The 20,165-nt window shown below is 42.1% G+C and overlaps 1 protein-coding gene across 4 annotated transcripts in view; it reads left to right on the forward strand.

The window, feature by feature from the left end:
* Positions 1-20,165, forward strand: part of PNPLA7 (patatin like domain 7, lysophospholipase) — a 131,966-nt gene that overhangs the window by 53,763 nt on the left and 58,038 nt on the right. For all 4 annotated transcript variants that reach the window (XR_012631873.1, XM_074891587.1, XM_074891589.1 and 1 more), the window contains 2 exons: positions 9,390-9,450; positions 11,534-11,683. Coding sequence is in view for 3 of the 4 variants with exons in the window: in XM_074891587.1 (XP_074747688.1) it covers positions 9,390-9,450; positions 11,534-11,683 (211 nt within the window). In the remaining variant the exon portion in view is untranslated. The remainder of the gene's footprint in view (positions 1-9,389; positions 9,451-11,533; positions 11,684-20,165) is intronic.

Here is a 20,165-nt window from a genome sequence, read left to right on the forward strand (position 1 = left end):
TTTTCTGATAGAAAGGACATAAGCTACTCACCATATTGGAATAGAGCAAATGGCAGTGTACTGAAATTGCAGCAGTTGGATATTAAGAAAAAGCTGATTCTACTCCCTAGGAAGGCGAAAAGATTGTTACTTGCTTTTATAACCTCTTAAAAAATTATGTTTAAGGTAGTGCTTAGTGCTGAGCAGGATGGGCCAAATGAATTTTCTCTGGCCTGTTTTCTCTCCTGTTATTCTAGTAGAGTGATTTATACACAGGATTTACGGTGTTGTTTTCCCCATCCAACCAGAAGTAATAAAGTAATGAAGGGATAGCAGGTGCAATAGTTTTGAAATAATTGACTAGGTGGCAAGAGCTAGGTTGTGATTCAGCAGTGTGATGGAAGATTTCCCTCTTAGTCCTCTGCAAACCAGGAAACCATCTTTCAGGGAAAAAAAAGCATCTCTGCCTCCATCAAACAATATGTTCCCCTACTGACTGGTAAGGTTAAGTTAACCTGAGTCTCACTTGGTGGAATAGTGATCAAACATTGGTGCTTGTCCCCTGAGTGAGGTGAAACACTCTCTTAGTTCAGAGGAATCTCACACCAGGGAGAATTGCTTTTGTTTTGGTGTTCCTGTTGGCAGCTTCCATAGAGCCGAAATAGTGTGTATATAGCGAAGAACCAGGCAGTTCCTGAGACTGAAATTAGTTACCCTTGAGCTTTGCTATTTCCAGTCAAGGATGAAGAACCCTTTAATTCTAGGAGTTCATGGAGGGACTTCATAGAGTCGGGCTGATGGTTGGACTCGATGATCTCAAGGAGCTTTTCCAACCTGAATGATTCTGTGATTCATCTTGCATACTTTTCACCACTCATGGAATGTTTGTAGATGATCTAGAAAGGGTTCCAACTCTGGAATGCATTGTAAGAAAATATTACCTGATGGGTAAGAAAATTGTACGTGTGGGTGGTGCTTGCCAATGAGCACAATGTGAGATGAGGGAAATCAAGCTCTATTAGTTTGTACAGTAATTCGGGTTCCCTGAGCTGTGTTCTATAATCTGGAAAGATTGCACAGCTGGTCCTTGGGGAAGCACTGTATGCTTGCCCTCTGTTTTGTCTTCCCCCTGGGCATCTGCTTTGGTCCTGTCAGAGACAGGATACTGGATCTTTGGTGTGACCCACTATAGCTCCTGTTATTTTGAGGGATGAAACAGATGGGTGAGCATGGGGAATCTAATCTCAGTTATAAGTAACAGACAAAATTTCAGAGTATGTGCCCAGAAATGAGAGATGTTCACTTCTAGATCCTCCTCAGTCTGCAGAAGTCAACTTTACATCTTCTAGCTTCTCAGGAAAGAATCCCAACCTTGAGTCACTCTGGATATGGCATCCTAGACATTCCTAATTGAAAGTGGTCCACGGTGCAAAACTTCTTTGTTTTCTGAGGACTCATGCCCGAGGGCCACAGCTCTCCAGCATAGCAGTCAGGGCACTCAGCCAACGAGAGCATTTGCTCCTCTGACAGCCTCCGTGCTCGCTTCTGGTGCTGCTTGAAGCTTTTCAGTGTTGCAGGAGTGAAAGGGAATTGATTCTTTCTATTTTCATCACTGCCTTCAGTTCTGAAAAGTAGGACAGAGAATCAGCTCACGATTTTTGGCACCGCAAAGCAGTTTCGAAGCAGTAGCGAGAGCGCAGAATTTGTGAACAGATTAGAGATGTTCTAACATCAGTGTATAATTTGGATCATATTTCAGAGATTATCTTTTCCTCTGCTGAGCTGAGATTTGTTTTTATAATTCTAACTTGAAATTTAGACCTGCTGTAACTGATGGAAATTGCACTGAGAAATTGCTTAGGAGCTGTGAGGAGGTGAACTGTAAGACAACCTTTTGCATGCTAGAAATGCATGCTAGAGAATACAGAGTTTTTCTTCATCTTTCTTTTAATTCTCTGAGTCTGCCCTTGGGCTTTAAATATATTCAGAACCCATCATCTATCTTGAACAGTGAGTCTTGCTATCTATGTGTATTTTAACCAGAGCTTTTCTGAAGTGTATGGAGCCTTCCCTAGGGTTATCTGTCTTACAAAGTGAGTTTGGTAATGTGCCCTCTTTTCAAAATGCTTCCCTCAGGCATTGTGTATATTGTGCACCACATTATTTAAACTTGATGTGGCACTGTGGAATAGGTCAGGAGAGGCCATGCTTCTAGATTTTTCTGTATTTGTTCTCATGGCCCATTAAAATAAGTTTTTCTTGGCTGTAGGAGAAGTGGATGTGAAAAGGAGAGAAGAAAAATGTTTAGTGGAAGCGTGGTCACTGACTGTAGCTGCTCGCCATGAGGCAGACAGGAGTGAGTGCTTAGTCATAGCAGTGATGCGAGAATGACATTTTTCTTCAAGACACAATTGATCACGAGTGTTAGAAGCTCAAACAGCCCCAGGATAAAGCTTCAGTTCTTCTGTATGCTTTAGCAGCATTTGTAAAGGTGCCAGAAATGGTTGCAAGTGAGCATTTAAGATTTGCTTTGTCACGGCAGTTCTCAAACCGTCAGAAGTTTTAATCAGAGACCCCTTGCTAAGCTCCCTGATTCTGTGACAAGCAGAGTGTTTTATCTGATCTGCGGCCATGTAAAGCTTCAATAATGCCACGATTTTATTCAAGTTGAAGATCTAATTTACCTCTCCTCCTCCCTTGTCCCTCAAAAAAACCCTTAAGAAAGCTGGTAGAGAATAATCTCAGCTCCTGGGAAGAACTCCACAGAAATGAGCCTGCTATTATGTGAATTTGTATAGGTAAAATGGCTGTTATTACTATTTTATCCCAATTGCATTTACTTCGTGGAATAGAAAACCCTTGGCAGCCCTGTTTTCCATGCTAGCTTATTCACATTGGGTCTCTGTGTGGTAGAAAGCCCTTTTACGTGTCCATTAAATCACATATGTATGTGAAGGTCTACAATACCCTGCTATGAAGGCATCAATAAGTTGTTATTTAATATATTTAATTTAAAGGTGGCCTACTGGATGACTGATTTGAAGTTTTAAAGGCTTAACTATTAAGTATCTTATTTTTAAACTTCTAAGTCACCGGAGAAGGTCCTTAGCTCACTTGCTAAGCCACCTCGTTCACTGCAGGAATAGTATTCTTTTGGTCTTTGGGGTCTGGGTGACAGTAGAGGATCCACTAGAGGGGATTGGAACAGACTTTGTTCTTATGTACGTTTCTCCTGTTGTAACAAAAATGGATTTGTACTACACAGTACCTCTTATATGAATTAGTTGTTACTGAGATTTTGGGTATTGGTGTAGATTTTTGTGAAGTTTTCCCATGACTTATTTAAATATCAGCTTTGTTGAAAGTTAGCTAAGATGGGGAAAAGGCTTTGTTATTATCGTTATCTATTAGCAGATAATCATTTTGTCAAGCAATCCGTACTATTCACAGAAAGAAATAAATATCCATAGGAAAGTATTTTACAACTGAATTCTCATGAAAATCACTTTCAAAAGGGCTTATTGTAAAGCAACTCTTAAGTTTCACAGCTGAAGAGGAACAAAAGCTTTAACTAGAACCCAGCCTTGGAAGATTAGCTAGGTGTGGATAATAGGTTGAAATATTTAAACAGATTATAGGAAATAGAGTGCTGCAGAGTGACCATAGACACTTGGTGTGAGAATTAGAGGAGCTGTGAAGCAAGCGGTGCTCAGGGTAACACCTAAGACCTGAGATGGATGGAGCAGTCAGCTGTGCGTTTGCACCATCGCTAGCGGGTGATGCGGAGCTGTAATACTGCCTGGCCTCATCCTTGAAGGACCTTTGTTTTGCAACTGGAATTAGTCATCCTAAAGTAGGCAAATACAGTCCCCTTGGGAATGTGAAGTTTAGTCCTTGCCCTGCAATGCAGAGGCTGCAGGTCTGTTGAGTAATTTAACATTAGTTAAGCAGAGGGAAAATTAATGGTTTCCCAGAGCCTTCTCTGTAGCAGATGCAGAACAAACTTCCAATATGAGGGAGCTGGGGGGATTGGAGGCTGCTGAGAGGGCTCAAGTGGGTCTTACTGGGGATGGAGCTGATTCAGAAACAGCTGGGAAGACAACATGTTTCTAGGTAGATGAGGTGGTGAGTGGTGAAGTGGGTCAGAGAGGTGGAATTGTGCTGAGGAAAGTGCTCTCTAATGCCATTTGAGAAAGAAATATTCTTTATCCTGTTCTGCCCTGCACAAAAGTGTTCTGGTGAGTTAATCTGAAAAGGTGAGTAGGTGGGAAGAAGAGGAGGAACATTTTATTTCCCTTGTAAAATGTGTGTCTCAACTGAATGTCCTGCTCTGGGACAAGTGTTATGAATTTATGGTTGCAGTAGTGCCTGTGAGAGCATGAGAGGTTTTACAGCTTTTGGAGAATGGTACTGATGCACCTGGAGTCTCGAGTAGGTTTTGAGATGGAGATATACTCAGTTTTTTAGACCTGTAAGGTCAGTTTTCTTCCTTCTGGTCTGAAAAATCTTTTGTGTAAGCTTAGGAGAGTGGATTTTTGGTTACTTTGGGGATTTTTTTGAAAGTTCATTCAGCCATCTTTACAACCCAGGCAAGCTCCATGGCTCCAGAGCCCAGACTGGAACGGAGAGACCTTATAGCTTTCTGTCAAAGCCCTGTGACTTTTCTGAGTCATTTCACAGCTTGAGATGGTAGCAGCAGATAGGAAAGTGTGCTCCTTTTCACAAGGACAAGCTTAACCTGCAGCATGGCAATTTCAACAGTTCACACCTGGCCTTACAACAGGAGTGCCTAATCGATATCTCTGCTCATTATTGGTTGAGGTTATTAACTGTGATTATCTGAGCAGGATTTGTTCACTGCTAGTGTGGTTTCTAGTCGTGAGGAATGGTAAATTCAACTTCCGCATAAACTAAAACAAGTTTGGCTCTATCCCTAGTACAAGGGGTCAAAAAGCTGTATTTACTTTGCAGGCAATTAATGATTCTTGCCCAATTTAGAAACCTTCTAGGAGAATTCTGGACTCCAACTCACTGCCTTTGTGCAGTGCAGATTTTTCTTCAGACCTTAAATCTAAACCACCTAATTCTGTGCCAGCGGATTGGGCTGCGACTCGGTGCCCGTGGAGAGCAGGGTATGTGTTTGCAGGGCTGGGTGCTAGAAGAGACTGTAAAATCCAGGATGTGCCATAGGGATGAGTACACCAGACGCTTCCCGCTGTGCTGTGAAGGCTGTCTAGCCCTGGGCGACAGTGACACCACAGAAATGAGACAATTTTGCACGTACAGATGTCTGGGAATTGCTCTGCGCTCTTCTAGCACTGTGCTTGGGAAAGACTGGTGTTTGCATGGGAGAGGGGGTAGTAGAAGGTTTGCCTACTTTTGGGAAAACGGTACCCGGTCGGTCACCGGCTCAGCTGTGCTGGGGGCAGTGCTGGGGGCTGTGGCACACTGCACCTCTGGAATATTGAAAACTCACTGTTTCTTCCAGGTTTTCCCAGCAGCACTGCCAGAGTTCTTGCCTTCCCCCTCTTCCCAGGCCCTCACTGCCAGTTCCCAGAGCTTTTCCTATGAAATACAGCTAAATGGGTAGGGTGGGAATAAGTGACTGCAGAATCACAGCCCAGCTGTCTGCCTGCCAGTGCCCTGTTACCTGCCTTTCTCCTGCTCCATCTCCTCCAGGCACACTTGGAATAACTCTGTTTTCCTTCAATCCCCGTCCAAGACCTCCTAGCCCAACGGCTGATTTCTGCTTGCTGCTTCCTCCTCCTCCTCCTCCTCCCTTCCCCAAGCTGAACCAGCCCCCTCCATGCCACCCCAGGTCCTCTTCTGGGTCCCCTGGCTTCTTTGTCATACTCTCTTGGGCTGCGTTGAGCTGTGCAGCTCCTTATTGTGCAGTTACTGCGGGGGTTAGAATAAAGGTGCTTGGAAAACTGGAGGATGATTTAATTTTTTTTTTTTTTTGTCTGTTGGTTTTAAATTCTCCCCAGTTGTACTGAATTTGGTGAGAGCTGCTCTGGCTGCCCTGCACAATAATGGGTGTAGGTCAATCATTGAAGGTTGGGTCTGTTGTCAATGGAGAGATGTGATTTGTATTGACTTCTCCCTCAGATGGACAAGTCTCTTTTAAAGAAAAACATTGGCTTTTTGTGAAATAAAATTTAGAGTATGTGATATAAAACTACAAAGAAATTTCAGGCCAGTTCTTAGCTCTGATCCCAAATTGATGTTCCTTCGACGTTGCTATGACTGCGACAGAGTGACTCATGCTGTTATGGTTAGCAATTTGCTTGTCTTACAAAGTCACCGGGGAAATAATTTTTCCATATCTATATGTACCAAGGCTGTAAGGTTTGCTCTAGCAAACAAAACAAATAATATTTCCCGGTAATAGGAGCAGCCAACTGGAAAATGAGACCCATAGGTTCTATTCTTAGTTCTGTCATTAACCTTGGACATTTTCTTTAGCTTAGCTGGAGCTCTCCTTAGCTGTCTATAAAGCAGAAAAAGTTATAAATACAGGAGATGGTTTTAGTAAGTAATTAAAATTCTGACGTTTGAAGTGGTTCAGGAGTGTAAAATGTTCATAACACCTTCCAAAACTGCTTAAGGAAAGTCCTAGTGTGCAGATACAGGTTATTAGGTGAATGCATGTGAGCTGGGTGTAGTGAACAGTCTTGAGAGGCAGGTTATCTCCCTTAGGAAGGGCAATCAGTCTTACAATTTTTATTAAGAATTCCCTCTTTTCCTCCCTGCTCCCCGTAGTTGGGGCAATTTTCCGTAGCTACATCCAGCGCCATTTATTGAGTCCCAGAACTGCAGATCTCAGCGTTGTTAAAGTAGCAACGAGCTCTTGTTATATTTTGGACAAATGGAAGCACTTTAGATCCTGTCAGAGATTCCAGGATCAGGAAGGAGGCTGAGAGCCCACCTGCCACCGGGAGCTGCTGTTGTCCACAACTACTCATTAGCAGCAACGTGTGTGGACAATGTGTGCCTGCTGTTGGTGCAAATAAGAGAAACTTTCACAGAATCACAGAATCATCTCGGTTGGAAAGGACCTTGAAGATCATCTAGTCCAACCGTTAACGTAGCATTGGCAGTTTCTAACTACACCAGATCCCTCAGCGTCATGTCAACCCGACTCTTCAACCCCTCCAGGGATGGGGACTCCACCACCTCCCTGGGCAGCCCATTCCAATGCTTAATAACCCCTTCTGTAAAGAAATACTTCCTTTAGGGAAGTATTACCTTCCTTTAAGGAAGTCCATCTTGGATCACTGAGGAGATGGTTGATGTGGCATCTTTAGGAACTTGCAGTTGTGACTATGGGACAGAAATTACTGAAATAACTTTGTTTAGCTCTTACTCCTTGCTCTGTTGGTCGCACTGTGTTGGAAGCTACCCGTTTGCTTTTCTCCCTTCCTCCTACAGATGCTTAAAAAATATTGGTGCTTATTAAAGCTATGGAGTTTCATAGTCTAGGGCAATCTGCCAGTCAGAGAGGGACCTGGGGGTGCGGATTGCCAGCCGGCTGAACAGGAGCCAGCAGTGTGCCCAGGTGGCTAAGGTGACCAATGGCATCCTGGCTTGTATCAGCACTAGTGTGGCCAGCAGGGACAGGGAAGGGATCTCACCCCTGGACTCGGCACTGGTGAGGCCGCCCCTCGATGAGTGGGTTCAGTTTTGGGCCCCTCACTCCAAAAAGGCCATTGAATGACTCGAGCGTGTCCAGAGAAGGGCAACGGAGCTGGTGCAGGGTCTGGAGCACAGGTCTGATGGGGAGCGGCTGAGGGAACTGGGGGGGTTTAGTCTGGAGAAGAGGAGGCTGAGGGGAGACCTCATGGTCCTCTACAACTCCCTGAAAGGAGGGTGCAGAGAGGGGGGATGAGTCTCTTGAGCCAAGGAACCAGCGCCAGGACAAGAGGGAATGGCCTCAAGCTGCGCCAGGGCAGGGTCAGACTGGCTCTTAGGAAGGATTTCTTTGCAGAAGGGGTTGTTGGGCGTTGGAATGGGCTGCCCAGGGCAGGGGGGGAGTCCCCATCCCTGGAGGGGTTGAAGAGTCGGGTTGACCCAGCGCTGAGGGATCTGATGGAGTTGGGAACGGTCAGGGTGAGGTTCATGGTTGGACTGGAGGAGCTTCAAGGGCTTTTCCAACCGAGATGATTCTGTGATTCTGTAATTTATTGTATTTTTTTTTTTTAAAGCAGGATATATAAATGATTCTTATGGGCATTCTGACCTCTCTTGATGCTTACTTTCTTTTATTTGAAAGATGCATCATGAAGTGCCTGTTCTTATGGCAACAGTGTGTCTTTCTTTGTCCAAAATCCAAGGTAGCCATTTGCTGCTGCTTGTTTAGCTTGTTAAGAGTTTGGAGAACTTTAGTTGTGGTGGTTTTGGGGTTTTTTTTATGTCCTCGTGGAGATTAGAGTTATTTTGACCTTGAATTATTTGTTTGGGGGAGAGTATCTAATGATTGCTCTATTAATTCTTAATGCATTTAAGTATCTCTTTTCCTTATTTGGTAAAACACAGAGCTTTTCAGAATAAATGATGCATTTTCCAAGTCTGTCACTCCTTGGTTATTAGTCTTTATTAGTCAATTTAGTCTTTATTAGTCAATTATTAGTCTTCTGCTACACCACTTGTTGGGAATCATTGGTTGTTAATGTTGGAGATAAGCTTGTCAGTTTTCAGATATGCCTGTCTGTTGGAATACTGGTTTATATCCATGTAAGTCCTGTTGGGGAAAAAAGCTGGGAAAAAATCTGTCCCTTCAAAGGTACCACGCAGACATAATTTGAGGGGGAAAGCAATTTCTTGGATAGTTTGTTCTGATTCTGCAAGTGTTTAGAGTGTGTGTTTTCACTTTTATTCAGGATGTCTGAAATTGGTTACTGTAAACATTAACAAATTCATGGCGGGTCAGATGAAAGCAAGATTGTGTGTGGGATCTGTTTGAGTACAGGCTTGAACTTTTCTGAGCCTTTTAGTAGCTGCAGAAGGTGGAGGTGTGCAACAGCCACTGAACAGGGAGAGTGACATAGAGGTGCAAGCGCACTGCAGAGAGAAATAAGGAGAACTGAAAATGCAATTTGACGTCTTTCCCAAAATAATGGGATTTTTTTTCTTTTGTTCCCAAAGCAAGTTAAATACTGCCTCTTTTGGTTTTGTTTTGTTTTCTTGTTTTTCTATATTAGAGTACAATAAGGTAAAATAAATCAAGACAAATGATCACTCACCATACATTACAGTCAGGAAAGAAGCTATGGTTGTAGAACCTTGCTCTGTATGGTTCAACTTAAGATAAATTCTTACAAAAGTTTGAAAGTCTCCATTTAGATGCACTATTTTTAGTATATCTGCCTGTATGTTTGTTTCTTTTCTTTTTCTTTCTCTCCCATTGCTAGGTTGTGACTAGACTTATTCACTTGCTGGGCGAGAAGATTCTTGGCAGTCTTCAGCAGGGAGGTAAGACTCATTCCTGGACTACTCCCATTGATGCTGGTGCTTCCTTGGAGCTAGATTAAATCTGTTAAATCTGGAAACAGAAAGTGCATAATTGAAAAGAGAATTCATTGCTAAATATTTCAGCTGTTGTCACAAGTGAATGGTGATTTTATTATATATATGTGTACAATTTTTTTTTTGGCGGAGCATAGTTAATTAAGTGTGGGAATGGAATGATTTGCAACTGAGATAGAAAAGTCCTGCTGCATATGTGTGGTGAAATTTCCTTGAAATGTCTTGCAAGAGAAGAGCTCAAAGGGAGCATTGGAAATAGCAGCTGTAATAGGCTTGAATCAGATAATCATGCTGAGTGGCATCTGCATGTAGACTGACTTAATATGTCTGTATTTGCATTATCTTAATGAATTGTCTGAGAGGAAATGGTCTGCTATGGATTGGTTCTTAAGCTTTGTGTATGTGGCAGAGGCAAAACAAAGTCTATTTGCTGATTGAAGTGAGTAGGAAGAAATTTTCCAAATTTTCCTGAGCAGCTTTTAAAAGAAAACAGATGCACGTTAACTACTGAGAGCCTTGTGGGGTTCTTCGCTGTTGAAGGTTGGTTGATTTTTGTTTGGTTGGGGGTTTTTTAATTACTTTTATTGCTATTTTTGCAATATTCCAAGGAGACTGAAAATGAGGTAGCCGGCTCATGTTTCGGAGCAGTGTTGGGGAGTGAACCTCCACGTCTGCTCTTTCTTTACATGCCCAGCTTTCTGTGCACAATCAGTTGTGTACGAATCTCTACTGATAATGTACTTCAACTTTTGTGCATGCTGAAATGCCTTTGTGGCCTAGGGCAGACTCCGCACTGCTTGGGAAATAGGGCGATCTGCAAGCTGGAGAAAGTGGGAGGAAAATCAGTGTCAGTAAGAGGAGTTCAATCAGAGAATCACCACTGAAGTTCTGAGGAGGGAAGGACTGGTGGAGATGAAGGAGTTGAGCAGTGATGTGTAGCTTGTTTGAACCTACAAATATCTTCTTGAAGATCACCAAAAAGAGTGGAAAACTATGTAATGTTCTGTACAGAGCTATTTTAGAAGACTTGAAATGAATAACTCAATCACTGAATATATTAGAAAAAATTTTATCTGATATTTCTTTGTGTCCTGCAGCGTACTGTCGATCCTGCATATAGCCTTTGAATGAGTTTTCATATCAAGTACTTCCATATGTCCATCTCAAGAGTTCATCTTAATGGTGTATCTTTGCTGGGTGAAATAAGATAAGCAGGATGTTAAACCCTAACTTAGATGATGTTTATTGTGTACTGAGAGCTGAGTGTTAGCGTTAGCAGCAAAGTAAGGTTGTCTGAGAAGGCTTAGTTAAAGAGGAAGAAAATAGTATAAAAACCATTTGTAGAGCACCTCTATCATTGTTCTTTTCATGAACTAAGCTATCTAGGAAGATCTTAATCTTCATTACATGTATCATCACATGGTTCTGTCAAAAAATGCTTTCCTCTGCCCATACTCTTTGTCCTTAGCTTATTATGTTACATTGGAGGTACTTTCACAGTTACTCTGCAGCTACTTCAGAGGTTCCATATTTTATTTTAAAACTCTTAAGGACATATCTGTAAAGCTCCACATTTTCCCATCCTGGAGAGAAGTGAAATAGATGGAGATACACATTCCCTATAGGATCTCTGTTATTTAAGCTAATTCCTCTTGCGGGCTAAATCAATGCCTGTCTCAAAGTTGTGGCCCTTCAAAGTGATTCAACGTGCCTTTTGATCTTTTCCTTAAGAGGTCAAGTAAATGTGCATTGCATTTAACCTGTTCCTGGCATCCAGATATTTTTAACATTGCCTAACTTCTACCCATGCGGGCTATGTCAGCAGCCAAAAATGATGGAAACTGATCTTCATCCTCTTATGAACGAAATATGTGGGAACTCTTTCCTTTCATGTGATGTGGACGATGTTACATTTATCTTAGGTTAAGCATTTCACTGATCCTTTCCTTGCTGCCCAGCAGTTGGAAACAATGAAATGACACCTAGCTTTCTGGGTTGGCTGATGACAAGTTTTTTTGTTTTTGAACAGGTCATCCTCTTGGATTACACAGCTCGAGTAGCAAGTGGGATGCTGGAAATCCTGCCAGCAATCTCTCCACAGTAGCAGTTATGCCAGTGTCTGAAGAAGTGCCACTTACAGCTTTTACTCTGGAGCTCAAGCACGCTCTCAGCGCTGTGGGTAAGAAGTGCTTACATTTTACTGCATCACGGGAAATAAATGCTGCTTATCTTTTTGGAGAGGTATGGCCAGGCACCTGTCATTAGTCAAAGGTGGATTCATGCTGCATTAGGAGGGGTAGTGGTACTGCCGCGCTCAGGATCAGCCTTTTTCATGACCTCTTGCTTCTCTGTCCCCATGCCTAATGTGCATTTAATTTTAGTGGAAAACTTTGTGGCCTTAATGACACAGAAGTATTGTCCAATCTGTCTGGCCTGTTGCCTTGGCTGCCAGCAGCACTCCTAAGGCTGCAGGCACTCCAGGGGACAAATCCCCCCACCAGCGTGCCGTTCCCACGGTGCCTGTCTGAGAGTCTGATCCTCTCTCTCCTGTGTGAGAGTCATTCAGGATTCCTCAATCGTACAGCTTCATCCACCAAAGGATTTCTGGTGCAGTTTTTTTTGTTGAGGTAGTGCAGTGAGTGGTAAGCATAAGCCTTGATGAAAGAGGCTTGTGGAGGAGTTCCAGGTTGGCACTGGAAGGCCAAACTGAAGTCTTAAATCATTGTCCCATTTGTTGCCAGTTTGTCTGTCTTGTGCTCACAAAACCATGTATTCAGCTCACAGCTGAGTTATCAACTGCTTTATCCACTGGTGAAGTTGTGTGTGCAAGTTCCACTTGCTCACGAAACCATGTATTTAATTCAGTTCAGGCTCGGTACTACAGTGTGACATTTCCTGAACATCCTCCTCTCATCCTCATACACTATCGTAGATCTCTTGAGTAAACCTCCTGTAGTCCTTTGATGAATTGTTAGTGTGCTATCTCACGGCTTATTATTTTGAAAAGTACAGGTTACAAGATGCTTGAGGTATAACCACTTACATTTATTGGTTATTTCCATTTTGACCTTAAGGGTATCTGGAGCTGGCACTTATTATTCTGCTTAAAAAATCTTCTAGGTGAGCAGGCACACGAAAAAGCTGTTGACGCTTGAACTCTTTACCCTTTTGAAATATGAGTTTTTGTGCAGCTTTTGGTGGAGATGTGTTACAGTGAGAACTAATTTGTGGGCGTTTGAAGATTCCTCTTATTTTGAGATGGCAGAAGAATTTTATATCCATAACAGAGCGCAGATCTCAGCTGTAGCTATATTGCTAATGGGTACTTCTTATGGATTGTTGCCAGCTTGTTTTGATGTGTGACAGCACTAGGAGCCTTTAAATAAAACAAACAGAAACTTAAGTAGGTAGATGAACTATTCAGAATAAAAATAACCATTCTATTTGAAAGCAACTAGAAGGTGACAAACGAGGGGTTTTGTTATGATCGCTTGGCCTTTCCTCGTTCACCCTTCCTTTTTCTTTTCTTTTCCTAAACTGACGTCTGTGTAGTGCTTGGCAGCTATAGATGGTACTATACAACCTTGGCATCTGAAGTTCTTGCCAAAATGGAGCAGACGGCTGCAGTGGGAAGAGGAAAGTGTTGTGTGAAAACACAGCTAGCCATATGGTTCAAAACACAGCTGGTAGCCCAGGCTCTCTGGCCTTGATAGCCTCTGTTTGTCGGGTCAGCCTATTGCTTATTCAGCCCCACAACGCCCCGAGACAGTGGTTAACCTTCTGCCAGTGCTTTGCTGTGCCTGTTTACGTACTGTACAGTGCGGAGGGGATTTTTTGTGCAGGCTGTATTATTTTTTTTTTAATTTAGCAGAAGCAGCATTCTCTTGTGTTGGTTGTTTTTTGGTTCTTTTTTGTAGCTTTTGTATTTTCTCCTTTGTAGTGTGGCTGTAAGTTGTTTGGGTATTCCTTACTGGGTCGTGACAAAGTGCTGTGAGCAATCTGCCAGATGGTGCTTTGCTGTAAGAAAAGGACTGGTTTTTGGAAGGATTTTTCTTCTGATTTCTTGCATCGAAAAATGAAATGAGTAGTAAAGTCGGTGTTGCTTATTTTTAGATTGTCTTGGTATTCACCTCACCATTAGAACTGTGTCCATTTTACACGTGGGGGAGTTGAAACATTATGTGAAAAGATTTGCAGTAGGGCCTTGGTGAGCAGCTGGTGTATTGGAGCTCCCTGCCTCTGCCACCGAAGTGCTTACCCACTTCCAATGTTCAGATTGGCTATTTAGCACCTGGGGTTTGGGGGTGAACTGTGATTAGACCTTAAATGTATTTATGGAAATGAGAGGTGTTATTTAACGTGCTTGAGAAGGCTTAATTGCAAATCTTTCTCTTAAGGAAGTCTCTTCCAGTGTATGTTCCTAATTTTGAAAATAAGGGGGTTTGCTGTGTAGATTTGCTGCTATTAGCACACTTTTGTGGTTTATTCTTTTAGTTTTTCTTGAGCCAACTTTTTTTTTTTTGTTATAAATTGTAATCAGATGTTGCCATGTAACACTTGACTTAACATTTGATCCATATTGTTTCATTGCTCTGGGCTTGAAATATGTTCCAGAGCAGTGGAGGGTAGTCTTAGTGTGTGGGGTGAAATTACAACTTAAGGAATTTTTTACAATAATATCTTCCTCCTCCTGTTAATATTAACTTAGATAAATATTGCAGTGGTGCCTCGAATCCCCTTGCTGCAGGTTGGAGTCAAGAGGATAGAAGAAATTAGGAGGACCTGGGCAGCAATACTGAGATCACTGCAAGAACCATCATGAGGTATCAGCAGTTCTTGGGGACACCCTGCCCGCTGCGGGCTGACCCTCACCCTGGGATGGGTTGGGATGCAGGCTGGGTTGTAACACAAGCTGCAGAATTAGATTAGAGGATGGTTTTTCTTTTCCTGGAACTGGCATTAGAAGGATATTGGCAGTGCTGTGAGTTGGAGCTGGTTGCAGGTTAATCTGTTTTAACAGGATTTTTTTTTTGGTAATTTTTAACTGCTTCCATCGTATGGAAGGAGTATAAAAATAATGACTAATAGAATATCTCAGTCTGATAGTGGAAGCTTCATAATGCCATGAATTAATACAGAATTGGAAAAGTATTCAGTCTTTTTTTTTTTTTTTTTTTTTCTTTTTCCCCTCCAAAACACTTGTGCCTGTAATAAGAGAGGACTTACTGGTTTGGTTGCTTGATTCTGTTATGTGGGTTTACTTATATTTTTTGAAATTTTTTTTTTTTTTAATTTGCAATGGGAACACCTCGTGTGACCAGGCTGCTCTCCATACTGGACTTTCTGGGCCCCAGAGCACGCTGGCCTGGCTGGCCAGGTTGTGCTTGCATGCTGCATGCAGGGAGCATCGATCTGTGGTACCGCCCACAGCTTTATTCAACCAACTTGTGCTGGTTTCTTTGAGATTTGGTGTTTCTGTGGCTTATGATAATTCAGGTATTGTTTCTGGACAGTGTGGTTGTGTCTCAGTTTAAATACTAAGGGATGTTCATGTTTCCATGGAGTTTGTTCTGCTGAAAGCTGGATGGTGAAGCAGTGACTTGGTACCTGGTGGCAGTAACTCTACATGAATCTGCCTTCATCTTGAGACAGGTATGAATGTAAAACACGATCTGAGCATTGAGGAGAGAGCAGGGAAGTCCTGCAGAGCATGGTGAACCAGAGGCTACATCACTGCTCCCTCACTCCGTTTGCTTGTGTGCTTCAGAGTGAAAGCCCTTTCTTTGAATTTTAGTCTTTGGGTCTCTGAAAAAAGAGGATGTAGAATATAAAACTTCCAAAAAGCAGGGACAGAATTTTCTGCTTCTGAACTGGAATGAAATGAAAGTGGGCAAAAGTTTCAGGTTAGGATAACCGTGCTGATGAATTCTGGTCAATGTTTGTGATGTCTATTTTTATTATTAATATTTTTTTCCCCTTACTCCTGGTAGAGCTGAGAACATCTCTTATCAAAAAGCTCTTCTGCAGTATTCAGACTTTTAAAAAGTGTTTGCCTAACTATTTTTTGTTCCTTTACTGAGACCAGCTAAATGATGCCACATGGTTATGTGAATTCTGATTATATGTGGGAGCCCTCTGATTGTACATAATCTCAAACTGAAGTAGAGAGGGATTCAAATCCAACATATGTATCTCCTTCCTTCCTTTCTGCCCTTTAAATAAAAGCTTTCTTTTAATTTTTAAAAATGTATAATGTATGGGGAAGCTCACTGAAATATCTTTACTAATAATTTATTGGAGCTTTTAATTGTAGTTCTGCCTGAGTTTCCCCTCCTTACACAGATTAGATTTAAACGTTAAGTGTTTAGGGTGGTGTCTGGACCCAGGCACAACTTGTTATTTTGTGCTGGACGAGATCTTCCGACACTGGGATATCAAAGTTGTTAATCAGTTCTGTCTCTTTGACACATAATTTTGTAGACTTTTATTAGGCCAAATATAAATTCTCTTCTGATGAAATCCAGGCAAGTAAGTTTGCTGTGCTAAAATGTTTCTACAGTGCATTTTGTACTGGACGTATCTTTTTTCCAGGTGAGGTGGATTTGCAACTATTTCTAAGGATCAGAGGTCACTCCTTGACTTTTTTCAGCAGCTTTTTGACTATGTTTTATTAGACTTAGAACGAGGATATCTGTATTCCCACTCCTGCATATCTTATGAAATTGATGTTATGTGGAAAATAATTACCAAAGTGAGTACCGTGCTCATCTTTGGAAGGAAAGGAAGAGTTTTAGATCTCATGTGTGATGCTTAAGCCCCTTTACTGGGGCAGGATTTGAGCTTGGAAGCCTTGTGGAAGGGCTGTCTCAACACTTTTCTTGAGTGCCTTTATTCCTAAAAGATAAAATGAACTAGACCTGTGATATTTGCCAGCAGTTTTTTCTCCTCACTTCTCTTTCACGGAATTGTAGTTCTGTACTGAAAAACAGATGACTCTGGAGTACCAATTTAGATGCTCCATGAGGTTTCCCCATGAATCATGATCCTCTGTGCCTGGGGGTAAGCTATGCAGTTTTCTCACCTGAAGCGCATAAAAGCTGGGATTCAGAATCCCAGTGAGTTGGCTGAAAGAAAAATCCTCCAGGGGCTGTTAAAAGTCACCACCTCTGGCTTGAGAAATTCATGAACTGCAGATTGCTGGAGGCTCAGAGAATATCATTACGTTTTCCTTGCTCTAACACTCTTCCCCAGCAATCTGCTGCTGGTCGAAGTCAGAGACACACTGTTGGGCTTAGATAAATATTTGATGTTACCTCAAATCACCTCTCCTATGTTCTTAACTTCAAGCTATTCACCCCATGTCTAATCCCACAGAAAGAGAACAGTCCCTAAGGGGTGCAGGCAGCTGCTGGAGGACGGAGGGATGTTTTCATGATGCCAACTGCAGCTGGAAATTGCCTGCAAGGCTGGTGTCAGGTGTGGCCAGAGCATCACGAGCTGATGGTGTGTAACTGTGATAGTGCACGCTGAGGATGCACCACCACGTTGTCTTGGTTGCTGCTGCCTGCTGGTGTGGCTGTTGGAGTGCTATGTACTGGAGTGATTTTTTTTAATACTTTGTTGCTCTCAGCAGTTTAGTTTAAATAACACTTTTGGTCATTCTGTTTTATGAGAACGCATATGTTGGTGTTCTTGATCGCATTAATGGATTTATTTAATGGTTGATTAATTGGGAGTTTGCTAGAAATTGGAAGTGTAGCGCAGATGGTTGTTATTTCTGAAACAAAACAGAGTCGGTTCAGTTGGAAGCATCACTATGTTCTGTGCTGGGGGTGAAGAAGGGTCTGGGTGTCTTTGTCCTGTGCGGAGGGGGTGTGTGGAGGGGGTGCTGGGCAGCCTCCTCCCGAGCCGGCACCGCTGTGTGTCTGTCTGCACACGCCTCTTTGTGTCATGTACTGTGAACTGCTTCTTTCCCAAATATAAAAGTGAGGTGAGTGCACGTGGTTTCTGAACTCATACGCCTCTCCAAGGCTCTACTGATGCTTGATGGGGATGTGCTGTCCCCATTCAAGATGTCTGTGGGTGAACTTGACTAACATAAAGATGCTCCCCAGCTCTACGAAGTCTGCCTCTCGCCTTGTATAAAAGGTGTGCTGGCTGGCAGAGTCACCGTGTTCCATGGTTTCACCTTAGGGCATGGGCCCCAGTGCATCAGACCAGCATGATGCACTCCAAGCTCCTTTGCTGATGTTCTTGGGTCTGAGTGACGGGGTGCAGGGAGGCAGCAGGCGAACGCAGAGGTGGAGCACGCTGTTCCCTCCTCGGCGTTAGTCTCTCTTACTTGACATTTTTATTGTTTTCCTCGGCTCATTTTGCATTCCTGGCTGTTTGTCTTTACCTACTAAACTTCCACCACTGTCATAAAGCTTTGTAAGTCACATACCCTGGAAGAATATTTGGTCTACATATCATTTCTGTTTTGCTGAGAGTTTCGACACATTAATGAACGCAAATGATAACTCTGCTGTTGAATGCTTTTTCAAAAGCCATCTTCATCACATACAATGTCATCAGTATTTCTTCTGGGAGATCTCTTTTAATCCCTTTATGCCATCCGAAGTTGTGCTAGACCAACTGTTTGTGAGGCTGGATGGTGAATCAGATCAAAGAATCTACCAATGTTAAAAATAAGGTGGTAAAAAACCCCCCAAGCATCGGGTCTGTTCCCTGCAGACAAGCACAAAGGAGGAGCAGCACAGATGCAGGAGTAAAGGGCAAGTTAAACTAGTTTTGCTCTTGAAATGCTTATGAACTAATATGGGACTTGTTGCTTTCGTAGGAACCAACTGCCATAAACTTTATTGGGGGATGGGGAAATTAAATTCTGTGCTTTCTAACCAGCTTTTACTTTTTATATTTTGGTCTTTGCTTATGGGATATTTCTGTCCATTTTTGTTTGCTCTTCCTTCATCATCAGTGTAACAAAGAGCAAACATTATTTGGATGTTTGAAACTAGAAGATGAAAAATTATACTTCTGAGTTTTCTTAAGTCTAACACCAAAGTGTGTTGAACCAGAATAAAGTCTTTGCAGGAGGAATCGAGCGTTGTGGGGGAAGTGAGTTGGCCCTGAAGGTCAGGACGGCCGGCTCCAGGTACTGTACTTGTGGTTTTCACTTTTTGAGCATTGAAGTGTGAAATTGCGACCTTTTACCATGTTGTTCATTCGTGGTCCCTTAATTTTTACTGAACACATTAAGCCGTGCTGCTTTATGTGCCTTGAGGAACTTCACGTAATTGTTTTGTTATTTTGTGTATAAATTTCAGTTATTTTAATAATGAAAAAAAGACGGATTACATAATGAAAATTTTAATAGAAGGCGACCGCTCTTTCATGTTTTGTAAATGTGAATTTCTCAGAGACAGATGTTTTCTTCAGGTATGAGGTTAATCCCTTAAGTTTTGTTTGCTTTTTTGTATCTAGCTGCTGTTATTCTGCAACCTCCACCACATATGGCATGTATTGCTGCTGCTGAAGTAGAATTGCTGATAAGAAAAATAAGGTTTCTTGCAGGCACTTTAGTTTATGTGCACCAAAATTCATCTTGGGTATAACTTTGTTGCCAGGTGTGTGCGTTCGCTTCTCTTTATAGTGGAAGTAGTGCAAGTCGGACTGTCCTGCAGATTCGGGAGTCTCTTCCTCCTCGGGGTTGGTAGTGGTAGGGGTTCCTGTTGGCGTGTTGAATAAGAAGTAGGACTACTATAGAGAGCTTTAGGATTCATCTGGGGAGTTGGTTCAGTGCAGGATGAATAAATTTTGTATTTCAACAGATCAGCGAAATAGCTTTTTTTCTTTGAAACCAGATTCCTGGGCTTTCTGTGGTTGCAAAAGGTATGTGATATTCTGCATGTTGTGTTTGTGAAAATACAGCTGCAGTAGAAACATCCTACATGACACTAGGGAATGCGATGAGAAGTGTTTCTTTCTTTTGTTCTTACTCTTTCTTTAATTCTCTTTCTTTCTCTCTTTCTCTCTTTCTCTCTCTTTCTCTCTTTCTCTTTCTTTCTCTCTTTCTCTTTCTTTCTCTCTTTCTCTTTCTTTCTCTCTTTCTCTCTTTCTCTTTCTTTCTCTCTTTCTCTCTCTTTCTCTTTCTTTCTCTCTTTCTTTCTTTCTCTCTTTCTCTCTCTTTCTCTTTCTTTCTCTCTTTCTCTCTTTCTCTCTTTCTCTCTTTCTCTCTTTCTCTCTTTCTCTCTTTCTCTCTTTCTCTCTTTCTCTCTCTCTCTCTCTTTCTCTCTTTCTCTCTTTCTCTCTCTCTTTCTCTCTTTCTCTCTTTCTCTCTTTCTCTCTTTCTCTCTTTCTCTCTTTCTCTCTTTCTCTCTTTCTCTCTCTCTTTCTCTCTTTCTCTCTTTCTCTCTTTCTCTCTTTCTCTCTTTCTCTCTTTCTCTCTTTCTCTCTTTCTCTCTTTCTCTCTTTCTCTCTTTCTCTCTTTCTCTCTTTCTCTCTTTCTCTCTTTCTCTCTTTCTCTCTTTCTCTCTTTCTCTCTTTCTCTCTTTCTCTCTTTCTCTCTTTCTCTCTTTCTCTCTTTCTCTCTTTCTCTCTTTCTCTCTTTCTCTCTTTCTCTCTTCTCTCTTTCTCTCTTTCTCTCTTTCTCTTTTCTTAAT

Source organism: Strix uralensis, chromosome 21 (genome assembly GCF_047716275.1).
Source record: "Strix uralensis isolate ZFMK-TIS-50842 chromosome 21, bStrUra1, whole genome shotgun sequence".
NCBI classification, from domain to species: Eukaryota; Metazoa; Chordata; class Aves; order Strigiformes; family Strigidae; genus Strix; species Strix uralensis.